This window comes from Bubalus kerabau, chromosome 4 (genome assembly GCF_029407905.1).
Source record: "Bubalus kerabau isolate K-KA32 ecotype Philippines breed swamp buffalo chromosome 4, PCC_UOA_SB_1v2, whole genome shotgun sequence".
Taxonomy (NCBI): Eukaryota; Metazoa; Chordata; class Mammalia; order Artiodactyla; family Bovidae; genus Bubalus; species Bubalus kerabau.
Window position 1 is genome coordinate 180,291,996 of NC_073627.1, and position 19,064 is coordinate 180,311,059.

At 46.3% G+C, this 19,064-nt stretch overlaps 1 protein-coding gene across 5 annotated transcripts in view; it reads left to right on the top strand.

The window, feature by feature from the left end:
* CNTRL (centriolin) overlaps positions 1–19,064 on the top strand; it is an 87,627-nt gene that overhangs the window by 42,142 nt on the left and 26,421 nt on the right. For 3 of the 5 annotated variants that reach the window (XM_055579515.1, XM_055579519.1, XM_055579516.1), the window contains exons 15-25: positions 3,007–3,141; positions 7,946–8,091; positions 8,682–8,892; positions 9,588–9,767; positions 11,572–11,751; positions 12,484–12,600; positions 12,903–13,035; positions 13,459–13,607; positions 15,230–15,410; positions 16,785–17,098; positions 18,711–18,916. In XM_055579515.1, coding sequence (XP_055435490.1) covers positions 3,007–3,141; positions 7,946–8,091; positions 8,682–8,892; positions 9,588–9,767; positions 11,572–11,751; positions 12,484–12,600; positions 12,903–13,035; positions 13,459–13,607; positions 15,230–15,410; positions 16,785–17,098; positions 18,711–18,916 — 1,952 coding nt within the window. The remainder of the gene's footprint in view (positions 1–3,006; positions 3,142–7,945; positions 8,092–8,681; positions 8,893–9,587; positions 9,768–11,571; positions 11,752–12,483; positions 12,601–12,902; positions 13,036–13,458; positions 13,608–15,229; positions 15,411–16,784; positions 17,099–18,710; positions 18,917–19,064) is intronic. The other 2 variants (XM_055579518.1, XM_055579517.1) reach the window with 2 other exon arrangements.

The window sequence follows — 19,064 nt, forward strand, 5'->3', positions numbered from 1 at the left end:
CTGAGAAATTGTATAGACAGAGGACCCTGGCAGGCTACAGTCCATGGGGTCGCAGAAGAGTCAAACACAACTTAGCAACTGAACAACAGTGTGAAGTGATGAGAAGAGCACATGTTTGGAGTCAGACGGTCTGAGCCTAAGTATGACCCCTGTGTGAACAGGGGCAAGTCACTTCATGGCTCCGCGCTTCTGACAAATACTGACCTCTTCTGTCATGTGGGTTATGGTGAGGATAAGTGAGACAATGGACAGGAAGCACTGACAGTTGGTAATCAGTAAATTCTAGTTTTTCTTTCTCAAACCAGCTTCAAGAGACCTCTTTCAAGTTGATATTAAATTTTACTGTGCTGCTTTCTGTTTTGTTTGGGTGAAACATCCGCTAGTTTAAATTATACCTTGAAAATTAGATAAATATTTATTCATCCAATAAACACTTATTGATTGGCCATTAAAGACCAGATGCCCTGGTTGCTGCAGAGAGCAGCACAGCCATGGTTACAGTCCTTGTGAAGCTGACAGTCCAGTAGGTGAAACAGGTGTTAGAGGGAGAAAGGGGTAGGGCCCTGTGCTAGGGGAGCAGTGGTCAGGGAAAACTGCCCGTGGTAATGATGTTGACTAGGGCTTGGCCGTGCAGAGGGTGCAGGGGCGAGATGAGCAGAGGTCAGGGATGTGTTCTAGGCAGAGAGGCAAGGAGAGAGAGCATAATGCATTTGAAATACTGAAAGTATGCCTCCAGTATGCCAGGGATGAGGAGAGGAGTAGGGAATGAGTGAGAAATAAGGGCAGAGAGGCAGACAGTGACCAGTTATAGTGTATTTTTGATCTCATTAAAATACAATTTTGTTTAGCTTTTAGACAAATGGGTTGCATTTTCCACCAGGAAGCCCACTCAGACCTTCCACTGTATCTGCTGAAAATCTGGGTTCAGGACTCTGATTTTCCTTTAACTTGTGCTCAAAGCATTTTATCCTGCGTGTGAAAGCATCTGTTTAGACCATCCGTCTCTCCTGCTAGACTCAGCACAGTGAATGCCCAGACTGTAGGTGCCTGTCCAGTACCCACACCCGAGCAGGGTGATAGCTTCTCACTGGGTGAGAGTTAGGGAAGATAGTTGGAAACGGGCACAGGAAAAGACGCTCAACACTGCTTATTATTAGAGAAATACGAATCAAAACTACAGTGAGGTACCACCTCACACTAATCAGAATGCCCATCATCTACAAACAGTAAATGCTGGCGAGGGTGTGGAGAAAAGGGAACCCTCCTGCACTGCTGGGGGGAGTGTAAGTTGGTACAGCCATTGTGGAGAACAGTATGGAGGTTTCTTAAAAAACTGAAAACAGTTACATATGATCCAGCAGTCCCACTCCTGGATCTATATCTGGAAAAGAGGAAAACTATTTGAAAAGATACATGCATGCCAGTGTTCATAGCAGCACTATTTATTGATACAGGAACCAAGACTTTGGGAGCAACTTAAATGTCTATAAACAGATGAATGGATAAAGAAGATGCAGTGTATGTGTGTAATATTACTTAGCCATAAAAGGGAATGAAATACCATTTGCAGTAAAGTGGAGAGGCCGAGAGATGATCATACTAAGTGAAGTAAATCAGAGAAAAGCAATTAGCATATATCACTTACATGAAGAATCTAAAAAAAAAATGATACAAATGAACTTATTTACAAAACAGAAATAGACTCATAGACATAGAAGACAAATTTATGGTTACCAAAGGGGAAAGGGAAGAGGAGAGGTAAATTGGGAATTTGGTATTAATATGTACATGCTGCTGCATTTAAAATAGGCAAACAAGGACCCACCCTGTAGCACAGGGAACTGTATGCAGTATCTTATAGTAACCTATAATGGAAAAGAATCTGAAAAAGAATAGGTGTACACTGAAACATAAATCAATTATATGTCAATTAAAAATAAGGTAGTTAAATAAAAAATGAAGTAGTTTGAATCCCAGGAATTCATGTAAAATTGCTTTCATATGATTAGAAAAGGAAATAAAAATAGGTTGGCTTATTATAGTAATTGTGTTACTTTCCATTCGTTTACTTATTAAATACTAAATGACCATTTACCAGTTGACAGCATTATATTTCTTAAGAGTACCAAGTTTTATAAAACTGTAGTTGACCTGATCAGAGTGTGGAAAAGAGGAGATTGGGAAGAAAAACAATTAAAATAGCAGTAAATATTAATATATTTTGTAACTAATAGTAAATACAATTTCTAGATGGTATCTCCTTTGAAATAAAATTTAAATGTTTAAGCCAGCCCTTACTAACTTAAAAATCTTTTGTACTTCCCTTGTCCTTTTTTAATTTTTCTTAAAAGTCTTGACAAAAATAGGCCTTTTCACAAATTCATGTGGCATTTAAAAGGGCATTCCCTTCCTTGGCATCAAGACTACCAGCACTGGTCTTCCAGCCACATGCTGAGAGCACGGCGTGACAGGCCTCCTCTCTCTCAGCTTTACAGGTCTCTGATTGGCACCTTTTAGTTGTTGAAGTCACTTGTGATGCTTGTTAAATGCAGGTTCCTGGGCCACATCCTAGAGACTCTGGCCCATCAAGTCTGAGATGGAGACCAGGCCTCTGCGTGTTTAACAAGCATGCCAAGTGATTCTGATGCAGGTGGTTGAGGACCACAGTGTAAGAAATGTTGGTCTAAGGGAAGGGAGAGCAGTAATTGTTGACTCCCTCACAGAGCTCCCTCCTGTATCTGGTATCTGGGCTCCCTCCTGGAGATTCTGATGCTTACCCTTCCTTATGTATTAATAGTTGAAGGAGGCCTGTGAAAAACCTACCTTGGGCCTTTTAATTTGGAGGTACAAACATAAAACTGAATTATAAAACCAAAGCTCCCAAGGGATTGTATGTGTATGTAAGTTTATGCATGCGTGCTAAGTCCCTTCAGTTTATTTATGCCTTATTAGATCATAAATCATTGCTGTTTTACTTTTTTGTATCATTGCTTCCTATGGCAATAGCTAGAACAGTCAACTCTACAAACAGAACTTGAGAAAGAAAAACAAGCCCTCAAGAACGCCCTGGGAAAAGCCCAGCTCTCGGAAGAAAAAGAACAAGAAAACAGTGAGCTCCGCACCCAGCTTAAACAGCTACAGGTAGGGACTTGCTGGCTCCAGATACATTCTGACTTGGGACGCCCAGAGATGTTGCCATCCATTAGTCAGACACTCTACAACCTGCTCTTAAATGCAGTAAGTTATTTGAAAAAAGGAATTTGAGCTAGGATAGCACCATAGCTTCTGTTCCTTGTGAGCCCAATGTTTTGAGATGATTGCTGTGTATGTCCTTTGTGTTGTTATGATGGTGCTAAGCGGAGAAGGCAGTGGCAGCCCACTCCAGTACTCTTGCCTGGAAAATTCCATGGACGGGGAGCCTGGTGGGCTGCAGTCCATGGGGTCACTAAGAGTCGGGCACGACTGAGCAACTTCACTTTCACTTTTCACTTTCATGCATTGGAGAAGGAAATGGCAACCCACTCCAGTGTTTTTGCCTGGAGAATCCCAGGGACGGCGGAGCCTGGTGGGCTGCCATCTATGGGGTCGCACAGAGTCGCACAGGACTGAAGCGACTTAGCAGTAGCAGATGGTGCTAAGAGATGGAGGCTGTGTTGATCATAAACAGAGAATACTGTAAACTGATGGATCACAGCAATACCTTGCATTTCCCCTAATAATACCATTATTACCAGACTGGGCTAAAGTAAGCAGTTGGATGCATTCTTCCTCCACTGAAATATTTTTGTAATTATCCAGGAATATAACTAGAATGGGTTGCAGTAGAACCTCTTAATTGTAAAGGTTTCACAGTCCCCTTCTCAGAAGTGATGTCATTAAAATTGCAGTCATTTTACATTTATGCGAGTTTTCTTGGGCAAATTAATTTTACAGCTATTTTCACAATAACCTGCCCCATAAACTGCAGGAGAAGCAGGTGGACAGGATTTTCCAGGTAATTAAACGTTCTCAAAGAGGACAGATGTCTGAAAAAATGAGTACCTGGACCAACACACAGGTTTCCAGGTCTGTGAGGTCGGGGGCCTCACAGCTGAGGCGCCAGCTGTTCCACGTCACCAGAAACCAAGGGGCAGAGTTGTGTTTATTTGTGAGGAGGGCTCCAAAAATTCATGTAGGGGGTTTGTGACAAGTAAGACTATATGAGCTCACCTGAATTCTCTCTTTTCTCCCAATGCATAGAATATTTTTTTCTCGAAGTTTAAGGAAATCTAGTTACCTAGAATCTCGTTTTTACTGCTATCATTTCAGCTTCTGAAGTGAATATCATAAAAGATATACATGCTTTCTATTCTTGTGTGAGTTCTGTGTTTGTTAGGTATTCATTGTATTATTTTTTATTTTTACTATGGAAATTTGCAAATCATTACAAAATCAGAGAAAAAATAGCCTCATGCCCTTTTGTTTACTCAGCTCAAACAGTCGTCAACATTCTGCCATTCTTGTTTCAGTTAGTCCACTTTTTTTTTTTATTGCTGGGATACTTTAAAGAAAATATCATACCTCTTTATTTCAACCCTAAGTACTTCAGTATATATCTCTTAAAGAAAAGGACTTCAGGAGCCTTCTATGCAAAGGAGAAACTGAGAGCAGCTTTCCAGAATGCTGGTCCATGCTATGAGATTCTCTTAGTTGGAACTGGGTCGTTTGGTTGCTTGGCCTTCTAAACTCCTGATACCGAGTTCAAGTTAAACTCACGGCATTTATCTTTGTCAGAAATGGTTTCGTTGCCGTGAGCCAAAACCTACTAGTGCTAGCTCGAGGGAGGAGGCGGGCAGCCCGCTGGTGACCAGAGCTGCTCTGCCAGCCTCCTGTCGAGGCGGCTCTCGTTTCTCCCGCTCTGTCTCCCTGGACCCAGCATCGACTCCAGCCCTGCGCCAGCGTGGCTTTACAGGACTAGCTCTCCTGCAGACTTGCTGGACTGGATTTTGGTTCTAATGCTGGAGGGAGTGAGAACTCATCTAGTCAGCGGGTTGGCTTCCCCCGGGTCAGGTCACCTGGGACCAGGATTAGACAGCAGTGCAGGTACGGGTGCCTCGGGGCAAAGGGCAGGGACAGGTAACATAAGAGGCTCCAGGTGGACACACCTGTGCACTGTAGCGCTGAATTCACCATTTGAGCTAACAGTGTTGAAACAAAAACCCAATATTATACCAGGTTTGAAGAAAATTAATCACTGAAGTAGCATATAGGTATTTGGGGGAACTTAGGATGTAGAACTATTTTTCTGTCTAATTTAGGGCAATTTTATCAGTTTTGTTTTTTTTTTTCACTTGAAAGAGACATTATGTGGATTTAATTCTGGGGTCTAGATATGTTCACTAGTTTGTTCATGAAAGTATGCTCGCAGATAACGAATACTCCCACAGAGCATTGTAAGCTGCTAGAGAAGCTTTGGTGTTACGGGGAGCTGGTTCTGGTTCTGTTTCTGTTTATTCTAACTCTGAATTGTGTGCGTTCTCCAGTGTATACCAAAGTAGAGTACCAAAGTGAGCCCAAATGTATACATCACTCATCTTCAACAGTTTCCACACATGGCCTATCTTACTTCATCAGTAACACACATCCAGTCTTATTTAATCTGTAACATCCTCCACCTTGAGAGCTTGTTTGGAGGTTCTAGAATGATGCTGTGAAAGTGCTGCACTCAATATGCCAGCAAATTTGGAAAACTCAGCAGTGGCCACAGGTCTGGAAAAGGTCAGTTTTCATTCCAATCCCAAAGAAAGGCAATGCCAAAGAATGCTCAAACTACCGCACAACTGCACTCATCTCACACGCTAGTAAAGTAATGCTCAAAATTCTCCAAGCCAGGCTTTAGCAAAATGTGAACTGTGAACTTCCAGTTGTTCAAGCTGGTTTTAGAAAAGGCAGAAGAACCAGAGACCAAATTGCCAACATCTGCTGGATCATCAAAAAAGCAAGAGTGTTCCAGAAAAACATCTATTTCTGCTTTATTGACTATGCCAAAGCCTTTGACTGTGTGGATCACAATAAACTGTGGAAAATTCTGAAAGAGATGGCAATACCAGACCACCTGACCTGCCTCTTGAGAAACCTATATGCAGGTCAGGAAGCAACAGTTAGAACTGGACATGGAACAACAGACTGGTTCCAAATAGGAAAAGGAGTACATCAAGGCTGTATATTGTCACCCTACTTATTTAACTTCTATGCAGAGTACATCATGAGAAACGCTGGGCTGGAGGAAGCACAAGCTGGAATCAAGATTGCCGGGAGAAATATAAATAACCTCAGATATGCAGATGATACCACCCTTATGGCAGAAAGTGAAGAGGAACTGAAGAGCCTCTTGATGAAAGTGAAAGCGGAGAGTGAAAAAGTTGGCTTAAAGCTCAACATTCAGAAAACTAAGATCATGGCATTTGGTCCCATCACTTCATGGGAAATAGATGGGGAAACAGTGTCAGACTTTATTTTTGGGGGCTCCAAAATCACTGCAGATGGTGATTGCAGCCATGAAATTAAAAGATGCTTACTTCTTGGAAGGAAAGTTATGACCAACCTAGATAGCATATTCAAAAGCAGAGACATTACTTTGCCAACAAAGGTCCGTCTAGTCAAGGCTATGGTTTTTCCAGTGGTCATGTATGGATGTGAGAGTTGGACTGTGAAGAAAGCTGAGCACCGAAGAATTGATGTTTTTGAACTATGGTGCTGGAGAAAACTGTTACGTGTCCCTTGGACTGCAGGGAGATCCAACCAGTCCATCCTAAAGGAGACCAGTCCTGGGTGTTCATTGGAAGGACTGATGCTGAAGCTGAAACTCCAGTACTTTGGCCACCTCGTGTGAAGAGTTGACTCATTGGAAAAGACTCTGATGCTGGGAGGGACTGGGGGCAGGAGGAGAAGGGGATGACAGAGGATGAGATGGCTGGATGGCATCACCGACTTGATGGACATGAGTCTGAGTGAACTCCAGGAGTTGGTGATGTACAGGGAGGCCTGGCGTGCTGTGATTCATGGGGTCACAAAGAGTCGGACACGACTGAGCGACTGAACTGAACATCCTCCACACCCCACCCCCACATCTGTTCACACTGAATTATTCTGAAGTAAATCCAAAACATCTGATTTTGTCTGTAAATAACATACTACTGTATCTGTCTCTGAAAAATAAGGGCTTTAGAAAGAAGCATAAAGGAGTTCCCTGAAGGCCTTGTGGTTAGGCTTCTGGGCTTTCACTGCCGTGGCCAGGGTTTAGTTCCTGGTTGGGGAGCTGAGATCCCACAAGCTGCGTGGCATGGACAGGAAAAAAAAAAAAAAAAAGTAAACATGGATGCCATTGTGATACCTTAAAATTATAGTCACTCCCTAATATCACCAAATACCTTAAGAATATTCAAATTGTCTCATAGGTTTTTTAGAAGTGTTTTTTGGAATCCAAATGATGTGTACACAGTGCATTTAGTTGACTTGATTCTTAAGTCTCTTGTAATCTATGGGTTTGCTCTTTTTTGACCTTTGTTCCATACTGAAGAAGACCGGGTCTTTGTCTTGTAGAGTTTCCCGTAATCTAGATTTTGCTGGCTGCGTCCCTGCGGCGTTGATTGATGTGTTCTTATACAGAGGTTCATTTAGATTCACAGTGTTTAGTTTTTGGCAAGAAGAAGGTAGTGTCCAACGGCACTTCCTTTTGCGTCACCAAGACACACATCATCATGCTTGTTTGTGTCTTTTGTGACTTTGGGTTAATCAGTAGATTCAGATATTGTCAGCCATAGTGGAAAAGGGTTTTAAAAAATTGGTAAAAGAAGTTGACGAGAATTATTATATGGTAAATAATATAGGCTGTGTGTGTGTGTGACTGTATTTTTTAATTTGTTTTGGTAACTTTTAGCCCTCTTCATTTTGCCTCCCTCCATAGGATGACAATAACCTGTTAAAACAGCAACTTAAAGATTTCCAGAATCACCTTAATCAGGTAGCTGATGGTCTGATTCGTCCAGAAGAAGTGGCAGCTCGTGTAGATGAAGTAAGGAGAAAATTGAAATCAGGCGCTGGAGAGATGAGGTAATAGAAGGTTAGGACCGCCAGGTGTAGAGTGGGCTGAGTCGTGAATGTGGGCTTCAGTGATGAAATCCCCTTTCTGCAACTGTGCATGGCTGATTTCTTTTATAAGGTTTTCTCCTTATCGTATGACCATGTTTGAGACACAGATTACTTAATTCAAGTTGTCCGTCACTGATTTTTTTAATCTTTTATATGTTTTGTTATTATTTAATTTAAAAAACATAAAGGTTTTATGAGTAACGCATTCTTGCAAGCTTACTGCAGATGTTCAGGAAGTAGAGTTACATTATACACTTTAAGTAGAAAACAAATAGCTAAAGAAAAACAGGCTAATTTGAAAATGTGAAATGGGCGTTTATTCTTTGAACACACATTGTTAGCCTGAAGGTAGTCTGTGCTCTCAGAGTGGCAGCAGTCGGTTGATAAAACAACGCTTTGCGCTCCAGAGGTGCAGAGTGATTTGCCGTGGATTGACAACAGCTGCCGTCCACACAGCCCTTCTTACTCGTGGACTGATGCTACTGGCATGCCTGTGTCCAGCGCCAAGAATGAAGTGACACATTTATACCATCTTTCCTCTCCCCCCTTAGCAGAATCCACAGTCCTTCAGATGTCTTAGGGAAAAGTCTTGCTGACTTGCAGATACAATTCAGTGAAATGCTGACACGTTCTCAGTGGGAGAAAGAGGAAGCCCAAGGGAGGGAAAGAAAACTCCAAGAAGAAATGGCTCTGCATCAGGAGAAGCTGGTGGATGGACAGGAAGCGTTCAGGCAGGCCTGTGAGAGAGCGCTAGAAGCAAGGGTAAGAGATGGGCATGAGGCAGCCGGAGGGAAGCGTTTAGAAAACATGCACGCTTTTCAGCAAGTCACATTGCTTCCTTTTTTGTGTAAATACAGAGTAGGGCATTACCTGGTGGTCCAGGAGTTAAGACTCCTCACTTTCATGGCCAAGAAAGTGGGGTTGGATCCCTGGGTGGGAAACTGAGATTCCACAAGCAGCATGGCATGGCCACAAAAAAAAAAGTGTTTGCTATATTAATGATACCTTAATAAAGGTAATTATACCTTCAAGGTATAATTAATAAAGCTATAGTTTTTAAAAAATACAGTAATTGCTGTTAAGTTTCACTTCTAGTAAGTCAGACTGTGTGTGACTGAAATGTAGCCCTGAGTGTGGTGACCGATGTCAGAGTCAGGCTTCGGCATGACGCTGTGTTTTCCTTTCTTTGGAAGCAAGTGAGCTGTTTCTTAATGTGCAGGTCAGTAACACCACATTGCTAGAGCACAGTATGGTGCCTGAATCTGAGTTTTTGATGTAACTGTTTTAATGATGAGGCAAATGTTAAAATGGATCCTAGAGAATAGTTGTGACTAACCCACCCACAGTAAGCCATTAATACTCTTTAGTAAAATGAAATGCAATTCTCCAGAAGATGTTTATTTTGCTCAAAAAATATTTTGCTTAAAAATCATTTTTGAAACTTGATTTCCTCACAGATTAATTTTGACAAGAGGCAACATGAAGCAAGAATTCAGCAGTTAGAGAATGAGATTCACTATTTACAAGAAAATCTAAAAAGTATGGAGGAAATCCAAGGGCTTACAGATCTGCAGCTGCAGGAAGCTGATGAAGAGAAGGAGAGAATTCTAGCCCAACTCCAGGAGTTAGAGAAGAAGGTGGGCAAGACCAGGAAAAAGACACACGAGTCCCTGCTGCCGGGTCCTGCTGTCAGCGCGGGGGCCGCTGAGAGGGCTGTGACCCACGGTCACCTCTGGCTGCACTGGTGGCGGGGGGGGGGGGCCCTAGAGACGGCTGGATGCAAATCACTGGATCTGGGGCCTGAGACGAGGGAGCGTGGTAGATGGAAACAAGGCAATTGGGATGTAAGGAGCGAGTGGAGAGTTGGCTGGGTGGTACTTAAATGCTGTTGGGATAATTTGCCTCCTTCTACACCCCTTTCCAAACTGGACATGTCTGTGGAACATTACTTTTCAACTCCTCACTTTTCTTTCTGATTCCCTGGCCTCTTTTTAAGCTTCTCCAAAGCTACCCCAGCCACTACTCCCCTTGTCACACCTTGTCCGATTCAGAAGCTGCACCCAGCGTCTCTGAGGTCATGAGCTGGAGCACCCCGCTCTGACCACAGCCTCCTTTCCTGTCAGCACCCTCGCGCTGGACGATCCCAGTGCCTGAGCCCCAGCTTTCCTGGCGTACGGCTTTCCTGTCTTTACTTTCTTCGTCGTCCAACTTAAGTTCCACGATCTCCCACTATCACCATTGTTTGCAAATATCCTCAAATTCCTTGCTCCTTTCTCCTATCTTCTGTGACAAAACAGCAGCTGTCTGCTTTCTTTAGCCCTACACTCTGGCTGACTATTCCTGAATTAAAAGCCACCCATCCGGGCATAGCGGTGGCACTGAGTGTCTGCAGCCTCGGCTGGCGGCCGCCTCACTGCCCTCTGGAAGCGTGCTCTCAGGCTGCGCTGTTCTGTACCTTCTCCCAGCCCCAGCGAGTGGCCTGCTTCATGCTTCAGTGAGAACACATCAGTTCCCTAGTCTTACGAGTCTGCCTCCAAAATCTCTCTGGAATATCTGCATGGTGTCCTTCTCCAGGGTCACCACCCTCATCCACCCTGACGCGTCATCTCTTCTGGACAACGGCTGCGGCCACGGGACAGCCCCCATTTCCACTTACACCGGCTCCGAGGAGCAGCCAGCACAAAGCACAAATAGACCCCTGTCAGTCCCTGCCATCTTCCCTTCTCTCCAGCAGCCTCTGTTGTTTCTAGGATAAAGACAAAAGCGCTTTCGCCTCTGAGGCGCTGCGCGGTTGGCCTCCGTTAGCGCTCTCCTCTTCTCACCGTGCTGCTGCTTGCAGTTCCCGAGACCCTGAGTTCTGGCTTCCCCCCTGCACCACGTCTCTCCCCCTCTCTTCTCCCTGACTCCCTCTTCCACCAGTCTAGGTCTCTCCTGCCAGCCTCTCACAGAGGTGGGTGCCTTGTTCTCTCCCTTGAGAGCAGCAATCACAGTTTTAGTTACACGTTTGCCTCAGCATTTGTTTAATATGTCTGTCTCATAAGCCCCTCGAGGGCAGCAGGCAAGTCTATCTGGTTTACCACTACATGCCCCAGTGATCACAGGGGCTGGTCCATTGCTTGACAGTGGTGCCAAGAAATGCTTTCCCAACAGATGAATGGGTTTAGGGGCACAAAGCCCCCAGACGAGGTGTCCTGATTTCATTCTTAGTTACTGTACAGTGTGGAGGCATTTTTATTTTTCACTCGGAGCCCCTGCTGTGTACCCGGCATTGTTCTAGGCGTGGGGCTTGTGAACAGAGTCCCTGCTCACGTGGGGCTTGTGAACAGAGTCCCTGCTCGCGTGGGGCTTGTGAACAGAGTTCCTGCTCTCATGGGGCTTGCATCTTAGTTCATTGCTACCAAATGAGTCATCTCTCTTTGTTTTTTGTTTTTTTTATCTCAGAAGAAACTTGAAGATGCCAAATCTCAGGCACAGGTTCTAGGTTTAGATAAAGAATTGAAGAAACTAAAGAAGGCTGTGGCCGCCTCTGATAAGATAGCCACAGCTGAGCTCACCATCGCCAAAGACCAGCTCAAGTCCCTTCATGGAACTGTTATGAAAATTAACCAGGAGCGTGCAGAGGTGAGTCCTACGCACAGAGCAAGTGCCCACCGAGGCTGCCCTGCCGAGACACCTAGCCACTTGCGTTTTTGAGCTCTCATTAGAGACTCTGGCTCTTGCGTAAAGTTGTCTGCTTCTCTTCAGACCTGATGGGTGCAGTTCCCCATCACAGCCCTGCCATGGGTGTGATGCTCTAGGGAGTCCCCAAAGAACCATAAATGAAGCGTACCGTCCTCACCTCAGAGTGCAGGGGTCCGCTGAGGGAGGCAGCTGTCAACGCACAGCTAAGCAGAAGTCTTCAGGCCTGCGATGTCATCCTTCTGAACCTCAGCCCTTTCATCATGTATAGAGGATCGTATATCTCTTCACAGTGTTATTATGAGTCCTGCCCGAGATAAGTCTGTCACAACCTGTATAGGACGCAAATGCTGATGCGATTAAGACCACAGGTCGTAGGAGGGAGAAGCCTCACCAAGGGAGCCCAGAGTCCCCCCCAGTCATGGGAGACTGTAGGACAGGGGAGGAAAAGCTGGTCTGTGCTTTTCTGATGTAGCACCCTGCCCACTTGGACCCCACAGAGGGGTTGGGGGAGCTGCCAAGTGATGGGTAGGCGAGGTGGTGCCGGGCGCCACCTGTGCAGGGGGTAGCCAGGCGTGCGAGCTGATGAGAGCAGAGGCTGAGTCTGGGAGGGAGAGAGAAGAAGAGCGCAGCCCACAGTGCCGCGCTGCCTTCCCCGCGCCTCCGTCCCAGCAGGACCTGCAGGAAGCAGAGCGGTTCAGCAGAAAGGCAGCACAGGCCGCGAGGGATCTGACCCGAGCGGAAGCGGAGATCGAACTCCTGCAGAACCTCCTCAGGGAGAGAGAGGAGCAGGTCAGTGCCGGGACCCCGTGAGACCACCTCCTTCTTGGGTCCTTCTCAGTTCCTAAGCGACTGAATTGCAGTAGGGGCCCTCTCCAAGGGTTCTGAGGTCCCGTCGGCAGTCAGTACTCGATCCTCTGCTGGCTGCCAGGCGTTGCAGGGTTTAAATGTCTGGAGTAATGGGGTTCCTCATTAGTAAAGTAGAAGTAAAAAATCAGGGGATTATAAATCATACTGCAAGGAGAAATGCATCTGGGAAAGAACATTCACTGGCAACTTCTCATATGTGATTTTTTTAATATCTTCGAATTGAGATGGAGAAGGTAGAGGCAGGCACCCGAGGAGCAAGCTCACAGGCGCTGGAAATCGAGAGGTGGAATGAGACCATGGAGAGACAGAGGAGCGAGATCGCAAGGCTACGGGACTCACTAGACCGCACCGGGGCGGGTAAAGTACTGGGCTTTGGTTTTAAAATCAGGTCGTTCTGTTGGTTTTTTCCCTTTAGCAGATTTATTTGTTACCAATCGAGCCCATGCTTGATTTATAGAGCTGTGATAATTAGCTTAATAAATAAATAACTTTTTCCAATGTATGTAAGTGCAGTATCAAGGGACTTGATTACAGAGAGAGAAGAGATTCATTTTTGTATTTTCAAAAAAAGGAATGTTTACAAATCTGTTTCTTTCTCTGGCTCGCTTTCTAAGTGAATAGCAGCAGGATATGTCTGTCCTCTTTAAGTGTCAGCAAACACTTATTACCAAAGGACAGCTGTGAGGAACTAAGAATCATTGGCTCTCATGGAATCACGTTTGAGAGAGAAAGGAAGTAGATGATTTCATGCCCAACTCATGGAATAACTTTCCTTTACAGATAACAGAGGAGGCATTGAAAATATTTTGGAAGAAATAGCTGAACTCCGACGTGAAGTTTCTTACCAGAATGATTACATCAGCAGCATGGCAGATCCTTTCAAAAGACGAGGCTATTGGTACTTTATGCCACCACCATCATCATCAAAAGTAGGAAGTCTGTGTTGTTGGGAATGTATACTAAGTTTTCTTTAAGAAAATATAACAAAGTTGCCTGCCATAAATCTGTGATCAGGTGTCAAGAACAACATATCTAGGCTAAGCCATGCGTTGAGGTTCTTAAGTGTTTATACTGAGATGGAAATGGGGCATTCCCAAGGAGCGTGGCAGTTGCCCACCCATGCTCAGGTGTATGTGGTGGGGTCCTGGAATAAGGATCCTGTAAGGGAGATAAAGTGACTTGAGCCCAGAGAGCCTATTGAAACTGTTGAAAATGGCAGTAGAATTATACAGAGGCTGAGACAGAAAAATAGGCACCTGGATTTCATTTCCTTTTAACGGACATTTATTCAGTGCTTCCTGAGGTCTAGGTCAAGTGCAGGACTTTGGTGGGAAGCCGTGATGAATGATAGAGCCCCTGTCCTCCAAGGGTTGATGAGCTGGGGAGGAGCACAGTTACCCCCGTGCAATTACGGAGCAGTGACGGCACGTGGCAGCAGACCAGAAGCCTCTGCCCCCGTCGCAGAGAGTTACAGATTCGTCTCACGGGGATGTCTAGGGAGACGCCTTCACAAGCAGGGGCATGAAGTGAGCGCTAAGCAGCCCTCACGGGATGTGCTCTCAGGAGCGAGGGGACAGCCCGCGAGGACGAGGAGCGTTGGGTCAGCCATGGCAGGTAGCCTTGCGGGGCTTGAGGGTGGGATGGGAACAGTGAAAGGCAAAGTAGATTGGGGCCATGAATTTTTTTTTAAAGGGACTTCAAAATCCCTTACCCTTAATTACGTAGGCCTTGGGAAACTGCGGCTGTGTGTGCTATGATCAGAGCTCTAGTTTCAGAGGAGTAGTCTGGCAGAGTGCAAAGGCTAGACTTGCAGTGCGTGAGCTGCGCTGGTGGGGCTATTTGAACTCATTCGGGTGCAGGATGGAAGAGGCTAGAGCAGAGGAGCTGGAGGAGAGGAGGGTTGAGGGGTGTCAGCGGGCACAGAGTGAAGGTTTGTGGCCTGAATGTGGGAAGGAAGGAGAGGCTCTCCTCCAGAGCCGAGAGCGACATCCTGCTGGAATCTGCTGACAGCCACAGTCAGGAGAAGCAGCCCTCACCCGCTGGGATCCCAGGGCCGTGTGGACTTCCTCAAAACCCCAAGAGCAGAATCTAAGATCCTCCTCCCAGATCTCTAAGGAAGCCAGACATCTTGGCACAACCAGGGCCACAGGCGGAAGCAGCGTAAGTTAGAGCAGAGCCCGAGTTGGCCGAGGGTTTGGAGGGCTGACCTGCAACTGGGAAGGAGAAGGAGCGTAACAGTAGAGCTCTAAGGCGAGGCCTGGCCCCCAGCACCACAGGAGACGGAGACCCCAGGCAGCCTGGAAGGCACCTGCTTTCTGTGATCTTACCAAAGGAAGAGAGACCACTAGGAAGGATGAGAATGGGAGCCAGGAGGCTGGCACCCATGCAGGTTATATGACCATGTGACCACGTCTCACTTCTCCCTGCGAGAACGAGAATTATGATGTCAGAAGAGAAACCAGCTCTTTGTCGGCCTTGCTGTAGACTCTGGTCTTTCTCCACATTAGCCTTTATTTCTAAGAGACGCTGTGCTCCTCTGTCGTTTGTCTAGGTTTCCAGCCACAGCTCCCAGGCCACAAAGGACTCTGGTGTCGGGCTGAAGTACGCAGCCTCGACTCCTATTAGAAAACCACAGCAGAACGGGAGGGAAGACGGTGCCCCTCCAGCTGCCTCCGGATACTGGGTGTATTCCCCCATCAGGAGCGGCTTACATAAATCGTTTTCAAATAAAGGTAAGTCAGATCACATCCCGGAAGTTGCACTTTTCTTGGCTGGTTAATGACTTTTGGTCCCCTGAAATCCATGAAGTACAGTCCAGCCTCTCCGCCTGCTCGGGAGCCCTCTGTGACCTGGCCGTGGCGGTGGCCCCTTGCCTCGCTTCCCACCGCTCTCCCGCCTGTCAGCCACACCCAGCTGCATGCTGTGTTTCTCACACCTCCACGTTTGAACCCCTCTGTTCGGAACGTTCTTCTTTTCTCTCCCAAACTATTCCTGCTCATGATGACTTCAGCAAGACCCAGGTCCTCAAAAAGCACTCTTCTTCTGGACACTTCCTCCTCACTGCCTTACGCAGGCACACTAAGCAGCTCACCTGTGCTGCTGGAACATGGCAGTTCACATCCTTGTTTCAGGGCATTAGTCACCAACTGAAGTGAAGTGTTGCCAGTCTGTCTTCCGGAGCCCCGGAGGAAGAGTCGGACCTGGGGTAAATCCCGGAGCCCCGGAGGACAGAGTCGGACCTGGGGTAAATCCCGGAGCCCCAGAGAAAGAGTCGGACCTGGGGTAAATCCCGGCTCTTTCACTAAGTAGCTGTGTCATTCTAGGCAAATGATTTAGCTGCTCTCGGAGAAGGCAATGGCACCCCCCTCCAGTACTCTTGCTTGGAAAATCCCATGGACGGAGGTGCCTGGTGGGCTGCAGTCCATGGGGTCGCTAAGGGTCGGACAGGACTGACCGACTTCACTTTCGCTTTTCACTTGCGTGCATTGGAGAAGGAAATGGCAACCCACTCCAGTGTTCTTGCCTGGAGAATCCCAGGGACAGCGGAGCCTGGTGGGCTGCCGTCTATGGGGTTGCGCAGAGTCAGAGACGACTAAAGCAACTTAGCAGCAGCAGCAGAGTGTTAATCTGTAAAATGGGAATATTACATTCTGCGAATCTGTTCATTCAGGAAGTGGAGTGCCGGCTGTGTGCTCTGTCGTCAGTGGCACACACAGCTACTTCTTGCTTCCTGGAGAGATGAGTGAGCAAAGCACCGAGAGAGGCTGTGCCCTTATGGTGGTGGAGCTTGGAGCTGTGGGTCTCATAGCGCTTCTCTGCTGGCCTTCACGTAACACGGAGCAGGCACCCAAATGTTGCTGAGTGATGAGTGAATGAAGACGGTAAAGAGGCAAACCAATGGATAGGTGTCGGAGAAACTCAAGTTCACCTGGTGGAAAGAATTGGAATCCCTGTTTTGATCCACTTTTCAAAACTGCTTTTGACCTTTTTTACAAAGTTTTATTTTTGCATCTCTGATATCTTGGCCTGAATGCTGCTGTTCTCTGCTAAGTGTGTTTACCTAGTAAGCCACGGGAATAAGACACGCTCTGTGTTTCTGTTTGAAGATGCAGACAGTGGAGGAGAGAGCCGGGAGGAGAGCGAGCTGGATGACCACGATGACCGCCCGTTCGTCCCTCCTCCTGGATACATGATGTACACCGTGTTCCCCGACGGCTCTCCTGTACCACAGGGCATGGCCCTCTACGCACCGCCGCCTCCCTTGCCCAACAATAGCCGACCTCTCAGCCCTGGCACTGTTGTGTATGGCCCGCCCCCTGCTGGTGCCCCCATTGTCTACGGGCCCCCACCGCCCAGCTTCTCCGTCCCCCTCATCCCAGTGGGCGTGCTGCACTGCAACGTCCCGGAGCACCATGCCTTAGTAAGTGGGGAGGCGCACGCGCCCGGTCCACACGGCTTCCCGGGGGCCGCCCCAGAGCCTGCGTGCCAGAAGTGTGCTTTTAAGGCTGATGGTCAGAACCCAGCAGACGTTCTCTTATTAGAATACTGTTCTGGTCAGAAGTTCGGGTGCCAGATCACTTTGTGCACCTAGTTTAACCATTTTATAACAAAAGTGCTTTCAGCCCAGAAATTAGCCGTTTTTAAAGAAGGCTTCCTGTGCATGTTCTTGTTGACAAGCACTGTGTGTGTGTGTGTGTAGGCGTGTGCTTGTGTGTGTGTGTGTAGGTGTGTGCTTGTGTGAGTGTGTGTGTGTAGGCATGTGCTTGAGTGAGTGTGTGTGTGTAGGCGTGTGCTTGCTCAGTCACCGTGCTTGTGTCCGACTCTGACCAGGCACTGCGCGTGCCTGCCTGTAGTTGTGCACACACGTGTAGGCGTGTGTTTGCGTGTGAGCACATGTAGCAGCAGCACACAGCAAGGCTCTGCTGGCATCACCCCTCGGTGCTGAGATTGATGATGATTTTTTCTTTCTTTTCATGGTTCTCTTATTGTGCCCATAATTTTGTGTTCTGTTTTTCCTACTTAATGTTACAAGCATTTTTCCCATGGTTTTCATAGACATTTTTAAGCAGTATTTTAATGACTGCATAACACTTCTTTATTTGTAGGCAGTGTAGTTCATTTAACTTAGTGTAAATTTTAATGTATTTCATATTTTTCCTCTAGGCTAAATTCTAGAAATGATTCCTTCCTAGTCCCTAGCTTACTTTTCAGGCTTTTGGCACTAAAGAAATAAAATGCATTACAAGTACCTCCTTCTAACTCAGGACACTTGGATCCTGATGTTTTCCGAGCTCTTGATTTTTTCCTTTTCCTCTCAGCAAACTGAGAGGAAGGTAAAGGATTCTAGTACCTGGGTGTGAAGCCACCAGCCCAATTTTAATCGGTCAACCTAGTTTCAGAGCTGTGGCTGTTTACATGGTTACAAATGGTCGTTACTCCTGTTAGCCTGCGGTGGTTTAGTGCACGCTGTTTTTATAACAATTCTGTTGGCTCAGCACTTGTTAATCTCGTAAACTGGCTCTTCTACCGTCAACTAGTACCCAGCTGTTTATATGGTTCCCCATGTGTGCCTTTATATCTCCTGTGTTTGTGCATTACTTCTTCGGCTTAGATTTTTCCTATTTCATTTGTTCTTCAAGACCAAGCAGAGCACCCCTTCCTCTAAGTAGCCTCTCAGCCCACTCCCCTCCCATGTGTCCAGAGGAGGGGGAGACATGTATGTCTGTGTCTCTGTCAGACGCTGAACTCTGGGACCAGACAGTACCCGCAGGAGGTGCCTGCTGACTGTGTATCAGGCAGCCACAGCTGGACTGGTGGAAGAGTCGTAGAATCTCTTGGTCCATCCATGTCATCTATGATGTGTGAAGACATTGGCTTGACTTAATTGTTCTTTTCAAACTGAAGTCTTAGGAAGCTGCCACTATTTTCAGGGCATAGATATCACTTTAACCACAGTTCATTTCAGTTTGGAGCAGGAAAAAGGGGAAATGACCTCATGTGATATTTCAGTATTGCATTTTTTTCTTTATTAGGAGAATGAGGTTTCTAGATTGGAAGACATAATACAGCATTTAAAATCAAAGAAGCAGGAACAGAGGATGAGAGTATGCAAGCGGCAGTCTGAGAAAGAAATAGAAGAACTGCATCATAATATTGATGAACTTTTGCAAGAGAAGAAAGACTTAGAGCACGAAGTAGAAGAATTACATAGAACCATCCAGAAACATCAACAGCGAAAGTAATTATTAGCCATTTTACTTTTATGATTCAGATGAATTAGTTCATTAAGGTAACCAAAATCGGTGTTGTCCCGTAGCACTTTCTGTGTTCTTGGGAATGTTCTAGATCTGTCCTGTCCAGAACAATAGCCTTAGCCATGTGTGGTT